The sequence below is a fragment of the Orussus abietinus genome, unplaced genomic scaffold, assembly GCF_000612105.2.
Source record: "Orussus abietinus isolate OABI.00-Male unplaced genomic scaffold, Oabi_2.0 scaffold768, whole genome shotgun sequence".
Lineage (NCBI taxonomy): Eukaryota > Metazoa > Arthropoda > Insecta > Hymenoptera > Orussidae > Orussus > Orussus abietinus.
The window spans coordinates 21,151-29,090 of record NW_019394912.1 but is presented as its reverse complement, the minus strand read 5'-3'; the positions used below and the strand labels follow the sequence as shown (position 1 = coordinate 29,090).

General features: G+C 36.4%; 2 protein-coding genes across 5 annotated transcripts; one reads left to right on the top strand and one right to left on the bottom strand.

The window, feature by feature from the left end:
- Positions 1-577: 577 nt before the first annotated feature.
- LOC105700402 (E3 ubiquitin-protein ligase TM129) lies at positions 578-3,293 on the bottom strand. Of its 2 annotated transcripts, XR_001104127.2 has the most exons (7): positions 2,948-3,293; positions 2,630-2,876; positions 2,375-2,564; positions 2,109-2,303; positions 1,867-2,015; positions 1,625-1,797; positions 578-1,503 (listed from the first exon to the last, which is right to left on the bottom strand). XR_001104127.2 is itself a non-coding variant. In XM_012426210.2 (6 exons), the coding sequence occupies exons 1-6, from the start codon at positions 3,147-3,149 to the stop codon at positions 1,677-1,679; spliced, it is 1,104 nt and encodes a 367-aa protein (XP_012281633.1). In that variant the 5' UTR covers positions 3,150-3,293; the 3' UTR covers positions 1,507-1,676. The 2 variants fall into 2 exon arrangements, 1 of the variants encoding a protein (XP_012281633.1); XM_012426210.2 differs by lacking the exon at positions 578-1,503 and having other exon boundaries at positions 1,507-1,797.
- Positions 3,294-3,802: 509 nt separating this feature from the next.
- Positions 3,803-7,481, top strand: LOC105700418 (beta-1,4-galactosyltransferase 7). Of its 3 annotated transcripts, XM_012426242.1 has the most exons (6): positions 3,803-4,247; positions 4,434-4,645; positions 4,721-4,944; positions 5,007-5,153; positions 5,233-5,520; positions 6,729-7,481. In XM_012426242.1, the coding sequence occupies exons 1-5, from the start codon at positions 4,142-4,144 to the stop codon at positions 5,501-5,503; spliced, it is 960 nt and encodes a 319-aa protein (XP_012281665.1). In that variant the 5' UTR covers positions 3,803-4,141; the 3' UTR covers positions 5,504-5,520; positions 6,729-7,481. The 3 variants fall into 3 exon arrangements, with proteins under 3 accessions (XP_012281665.1, XP_012281666.1, XP_012281664.1); XM_012426243.1 differs by lacking the exon at positions 6,729-7,481 and having other exon boundaries at positions 4,437-4,645; positions 5,233-5,671; XM_012426241.1 differs by lacking the exon at positions 6,729-7,481 and having other exon boundaries at positions 5,233-5,671.
- Positions 7,482-7,940: the final 459 nt, after the last annotated feature.

Here is a 7,940-nt window from a genome sequence, read left to right as displayed (position 1 = left end):
CTCGATCCTTCCCGTGAATCTCTCAACTCATCTCTGATTTGGCAGAGATGAGTTGGGAGATTGCCATAATGGTAAGCCACCACCGTCAACTGGTAGATGGCACAGCCATCGTGAGTGCGCGAGCCCCTACCAGAAATTCATTGCGCCGCCCTTGGGGGCAAAAAACGGTGAAAGCTAACGTGTACGAAACCAGAGGGCAGCACACGATGCGATCGCGCGACCCTTCCCGTGAGCAATCTCCCAACTCATCTCTGTGTATATATATACAGAGATGAGCAGGGAGATGTTCCAAGCCTTTGTTAGAAAATGAGGCACGGCTCACTGGCGCCGTCTTCGCCCTTGTAAGAGTTGGAACTACTTTCAAAGGGGCGAAATATGAATGCCTGCTCATCTCTGATATATATTACATCAACCACGTAGTTTACCGTAGGAAACAATAGAAAACCAGTAAATTACGTTTCCAATATGAGGGATTCCGCAAATATGCGATATACTACATCCACTAGGGTATAAACGTTTTTTAGCATATATTTAAACACGTAAATATTTTTATGGAATAATAAATTAAATTGGCGCTTGCGTTCAAAATTGTTTTATGTTTCCAATATGGCGGATCCTACAGATGCACGATATATGTATCCGCTAGATTATAAACGGCTTTTAGCGCATGTGTAAATACGAAAAAATTTTGAAGGAATAATTTATTTGACGCTTGTGTTCAAAATTCTTTCGACTTAACCCAGTTTAATATCAAATTTCTAATTGGATTTGTTATTATCTATTTAGAAATAGAAAGGTGTAATATATTTCACGCTCATGTAGAAAACTAAGAACGTATTATACGTTGTAATACACGCGTAGATAACCACGTATATTACATGACGTATTACATCTATCCACCTTGCCATTAGCATTTCATATCTCAGGTACGTCTCATCGACACTGTCTTCCCCTTAATATTGTAAACGAAAACTTTTCTGCCATCAAACGCAACTGCTTATTTCTTGAAACCCTTGCTGACAATGAGTCCTCGTCGTTACCTATTAATTCCCCCTTGAAATCCAAAAACCCTACTAATTCCACCACAAAAGTTGATCCAGCCATTCGGGTATTCCTTTTCCTATTTCCTTAATTATAAATTGATTACGTGTGTGCACCGAATCTCTCGTAGGAACTCAAAATCTCCTGGACGCGCTAGCTACTCATCTGCCATGTAACAGAACCCTTACTATTGCTTGCTATGTTTCAGTATGATAATATGCTTGTGTAATCATTTCCTAAATGTTTATAAATAAAAATGTTACATTGTCTACCAATGCACGTTATATATTGTAGTTCTTAAACGCTAGAAAAAATAATCTTGCAGATCTAGGTAAATGCACGTTCTACGTTTTTTAAAATAATGATCGCGTTTCCTGATCAGTAACCCTCATAGCGTAAATGGAAAGCTCAACAATGGTCATCGATGATTGTTGCGACGTTAAATCTGTTAATTCCAGGAAGCTGTTAAAGAATCAACGAAATTGTATTATAATTGATCTAGGTAGTAGAAAAGTAATCTGCATGTACATAGGTATAAAATTAATTATAAATAATGACTGTACAAAAGTACTTAATTACTTACATTTTTTACATAAGTATTACCATTTTATTACAATACGCTTAGCATGTCATCACTAATTTAAGGAGTTTATTAATGAAACATCCAAAATGCAAAATGTTGCTCTGCATACAGGGCATGAACATTTGGATGATAACCATGTTTCTGGAGCACTCTCATCTTGTTTCGACGCAAACCTGAAAAACAAAAAGTTAAAACAAAAATATCAACAAATCCTATTAAAGGTACAGCATTTTTCAACAAACCATTTAGCCATGCATTCCACACACCACATAGGTCGACAGTGGCAAGTACTGCAAGCGTTTGATCCATTTTCATCTTGTACATTTTCACATAATGTATTTAATTTAACATTAGATGTGACTTGCATACATCCAATGCATTGCTCCAACTCCTTTGTAACAAATTTCATTGCAAATATGTACTTATCATAAAGCGATATTAACTTATATTACTACAAGTATTAAAAATAAATAAAACTACTTACTTCGACGGTATCATACCTAGGATTTGCAGATACATGTTTCTTAAAGGTATCTACAAATCTATCTAACAGTGTTTTATGGAAAGTCACATTCTGCAATACAGCAATGGGACATGATATCCTATCGCAAAAATCTTTGTAATGCAGCGAATTTATGCGTATATTAAAAGGTTTCGTACCTCTCCTGAATGGCTTAACCTGTGTCAGTGAAATAAATAGTTATATAAAGTACAAAGGATTATAATAAATTAGGTAATTACTATAAATACCTGAATGTCAATGTATTGGACTTCACCTCGAGTATTTGCAGACATGGCATGGGTATCACATTTAACAACAATTAATGCTGCGTCTCTTTGATGAGCGATATTCAGATTATATGGAGTTACTTTAATGATCCAATTATTTGTTATAACTACTTTATAAATACTATTCATATGTATTATAGTCTTATCAATACTGAAACAATCACATTAAAGTTACTATCATTTCATTTATGTATTTCTCAGATTATCAATAATTACCTTTTATATTCGATATTAATACCAGTCGCAATTGACACCCACGTTTGATTACTATCACAGAAAGTCTTCAGGATTTTTGCTACTGGATGAAAGGACCAATTTCCCAATGACCAATACAAACTTTTACATAGAGAGTAAATCGGCCATGCTGCAGTAAGGATAACAATTTCTAACCAGACTCGATCGCTGTGCAATACGTCATGTACAGCTTGCATGTAGTCAAAGCATATCAAACCCAAAATATAACCTAAAAATTAATATAATTTGTATGGAAACAGCCAGGACAGAGAAAAAGACAAAAGTGAAGTAAAAAGGTACCACATGGGATCAAAGAATGCACAAAAATAGTTGCTGCTGTTCTTTTAATATGATATTGTATGAAATATTCGTTTTCACTACCCAACCATCCTGAAAATAAATCCTCTATGATTAAACCAGCTGACACGAATTCCGTCGGTGGATAAACAATGCATCCTGAGATTAAAATATAAAATATTGTAAAAAAGAAACACGAAGACATTCCGGATTCAAAAAAATCTAGTTTAGATGAAAACAATAATAAACAATCCAAACGTTCCAGTTATGCCCGGTTACACAACTGAAGTTTAAACGAGTATTGCCATCGTCGCGATTCAGAGGGTAGTAGAAATCATCAAAAACACAGATGAGTTGGGAGGTTGGTCACGAGCAGGATCGCGCGATCGTGTCCTGTGCTGCCCCCTTAGAGCCGATGCGGGCGGCTAACGTACTTGCCATCTGCTACCCCTCAGTGACAGCGCAAATCATTTCTGCGGGGGACTCGCGTACTCTCGACGGCGGTTCCATATAACAGTCACCGGGGTCCATTTATTTGAGGAATACGAGGTATATGTAGAACGTAAATATATAAGAGACATGAAATTACGATTTCGTTTCTATGTCCGACAGTTATGTTATATATATTTAGAAACTATTTTTTTTAAACTAAGATAATATTTTATCTTCTGTNAAATAATTATCATTAATTGTTTTTGTTTATAAATATTTATCTTCTTTTAGAAATCCATTCTGCCCCTCAGGCGATTCAAATTCCGCGCTGCTCTTGTTGCTAGTACGCTGCGCGGCCGGAGAGAGCAGTGCGGACCGGAGGAACCATCGACGGAGTCCAGAGTACCAGTGGCATCCGTAGGAAGAACGGCGCTCGTGTCAGAAAAATTTGACAGTTGTGTCCCCTTGGGCCTGGTTACTCTCATCTTTTCTCTATTTTGCAGTAAAAAACTGGCTTTAATAGAGTACTCCTTTGGATACTTTGGGGACCAAAGAACAACACATTGACAACAACGTAATCCTCTGTGTGAAGACCGAGTACAAAAAAATGTTATTTGTTAAATTGAGTAGCCTTATATCAAATTGAAAATTATGAATTAACATAAAATGCAATTCCTGATAGTTATTCTAAATGATTTACGGTCGTTCTGTCGATTAATATCCGCCGGCAGAAACTAAATTAATGTAAATTAATACTTTCTTGATATGGAAGTGCTCTGGAGAAATTCGAAAATGAAATACACCTTTATTGTTTGTATTTTTATTACGTTTTTCATCTCATGCCTAATTGGTATTACTCCAATTAATATAGGTAAGTTAAATATCATTTAACAATAGAGATCTTATGTATTTTGCGGATTACAAGTGACTTAACACATGAAAATTAGGTTATGATGCAGAAGGTTATCAAATTAAATGAATATATCTAAGAAGAAACTTTTATTTTCATCGGTTGAAATGGAAAGTGCTTAGTGTCAATTTATTTAATGTGTTATAGAAGACTGTAGATGCACCGATGGATCATCTGAGAATTACCGATCCAAAAAAGCTATGCGTAATAGTACAATTACCTCAAAAAAATTAAAGCACCGCCTTGCCATAATTGTACCATTTAGGGATCGATTTGAAGAATTACTACTATTTGCACCACATATGCAAAAGTTCCTTGATAAACAACAAGTGGACTATCATATATTTATAGTAAATCAGGTATATTATCAATATTCATAACATTCAAATTCAAATAATGCAAATATTCGATGTAATTATGTATTAATGTTTCAGATTGACCGATTTAGATTTAATAGAGCATCACTTATAAATGTAGGATTTTTAGAAGTTAAAGACAATTTTGATTATATAGCTATGCACGACGTTGATTTACTACCTATGAATGATGACTTGTTATACGCTTATCCTGAAAAAGGTCCATTTCATGTATCCGCTCCAGAATTGCATCCACGATATCATTATCCAACATTTGTTGGGGGCATACTACTTATAAAAAGGTACTACTTTTAGTTAACTAATTACGTTATAACGATTGTATACATATTGTTCAATTCTTTAGAGAACAATTTGCACAAGTTAATGGTATGTCAAATAAGTATTGGGGGTGGGGTCTAGAAGACGATGAATTTTATATTAGACTGAAGGAAGCAAATCTGAATATCAGTAGGCCATTAAACATTACTACTGGAACACATAATACATTCAAGTAAGTTTCATAAAAACACCAGATGAATGTTTATAGTAAAAACGTAACGATATCATTTTTTATGCAAGTATATTTTCAGGCATATCCATGATAGGAATCTTCGCAAGCGAGACATGGTTAAATGCTACAATCAACGCCAGATTACTCGAAAAAGAGATCGTCAAACTGGTCTAAATAACATATCTTATAAATTAGAGAATACAATTAAAATGACTATTGAAGACTTATCTTTAACTGTTCTAAATGTATCATTAATGTGTGATAAATCTATTACTCCTTGGTGTGAGTGTGATAAAGTGGATGTGCCGAAGGACAGAAAAATGAAAGACAAGAAACAAAAACAACTATAACATAAATACACTCTAAGGTAAAGAATATGCCAGCAATTACTACATATTCTCATATATTACAAAATATTGGGTTGATGAGTTTCGTTTAGCAGAAACTCAACTTTTTGTCTCATTAACATGTCATATAGAATTAAAATAAAGACACCCCTGGCAATGTAGTTGTGAACATCACAAGAAGTGCATCACAGTTCACTTCTGATTCAGTATTTATAAAAAATAATGATACATATACGTAATATTAACAAGCCAGGAAGTGGAGCATAAGCCCGTATCTAAAACTTTCATTGTTTAATCAGATTTTGCTCTGTCAATTTAATTAAAATCATGTTATTTCCTTCATTACATAGCAGAAAGTTCAGTAGCAAACATGTGAATTTCTATTTTCCAAACATTTGAATGTCTGCTTTCAGTGACATTCAATGATCCGCTCATATTTCTTATGCTTTAAAACATCTGACAATTGATATGATCTACGGTATAAAACGTGTACTCAAATATTTTATTATTACAAATTTATAATAAGAAATGCCAATTTCTCCATCAATTGTAAAAAGTTTCAAGCATGTTGATGCAAATTATCAAGATTTTATTAAGGTACTTGAGAAAGTAGCTGTTCCGAATATTAATTCAAATATTTCTGACAATCGAAATAATCTTCAGTTATTCAATGGGTGACTGCTAAATTGAAAAGTCTGCAATTTATTATTGACATCCGGATGCCGGGAATTTGTATTCCAAGAAGTCATGAAAAAAAGATTACAAATGATGTATTTCAGATAAAAATACCTACAACTATATTACGTACTTTAAACAGGATCAGTGTGAAAGAAACTACTACATTGCTACCATTTGGATGTAATAGATTCTCCTAGGGATAAATAGGAAACCTATCCTTTTCAAATAATTGAAAAATAGCGCACTATTTAGACACGGAGCCGCAAAAATGAAAGGGCCGTTGTGCTTACGGCATGTCGCAGAATGCTTTCAAGCATTAAATGAAGTATTGCCTCTTAATATTAAAACTAGATATACCCCGAGCGCCGACGCGCCCGACTTCGGGGATCGTTTGCTCAGGAGCGGCGATAACGGTTGCCCGAGGATATCGATCGGACCGGGCCTCGTGGGTTTGTTTTTGGGACGCGCTTCCAGATGGTTGAAACCAGCCAAAGACCTCGTCGAGTAAAGTAATAAAGATACTTTATTTTCGGTGCCTCTTGGTTTACAGGAATGACTCGTAGGCTAGTCAACTCAAGGGGACTGGTGTTCGCCCAGAGTTACAGGTGCCTCGCACGCAGGTTACAGAATGGAAACAGTTCAAACTTCGATAGATCAGAGAGCGACCCCTTCGGAGCGGGCCTATTTACACTAAACTAGGGTGTTCCTAGATGCAGAGGAGGATGCTTGGTGGGTTTTTAAGATTGAGAAGGGAAATGTCTCGTGTGATTGGTTTGGGGACAGGTTCAAGGGGAAACAGGTGGAAAGTGTCTTCTCCAAAGAATCTGAATGTTTGACTTTTCCCAGGGCTGCTATCTAGTTTGGGGTGCGAAAACACTCGGAGAAACAAAGGGGAGATAAAGAACGAGGGAGAGCGGGTCTCTAGGAGTATTTTGGAGTACGAGACGCGCTGCTTAGTCTCTTTCTTAATATTACTTAAAAAAAAAATGTAGGTAGGGACCTAACACGGCACGGCTCGACTGCGCCGAGTTTGATCAATCAATCGCCGAATTTCGATTCCCGATTCGGATATTTCGCGCCCTTTGTTTTTCCCGGTGCCGAATAGCCGTGGATTTTTCTTATATTTGCCAGATCAAGTTTATGGCGAACCATCGCGTGTTCGAATTGTCTCGTATCGGATCGGATTTTCTTTGGGGCGATCTTCCGTCGAACCCCGTCGTCTTTTGTAATTATCTGTCATACGCTGTCCAAAGTATTCGGTAATTTATCTTTCTAATTAAAATAAATCTGTTAATTTTCTTGATTTCCGTCTTTATTTTCTGAGCTGAATTCCTCCAAATTTTCCCGATTTGAGTTTCTCCCCAATCCCGTAGTCTGGTCTTACCCCGCCCTCTCCGAATCTGGCGCGTGTGCTCTGTGCTAGCCGGCCGCGCCGCGACGATTGTCGAGGCGGAGATCGTTCGAGCCTAGTATTTTCAGTTTTGCGAGTTTGAGAGTTTGTTTCTTTGCCCTCCGAGGCCTGGCGCCCAACTTCGTGTCTCGTTCCTGAAACCGGGAAATTTTTGAGTGGCTCGAACGGATCCGCCTAGACGATCGTCCGGGCGCCTATCCCCCTCGTCCATTTTTCTATTTCTTCGTCACAATAGATACCTAAAATATTGAAATATGCTAAATTGATACTTTATATCGAGCTTCTACAGACGTACAAAAATGTGGTTACACTGTACAAAATTGCGTACATTTAAATAAAATGTTTTTAAAA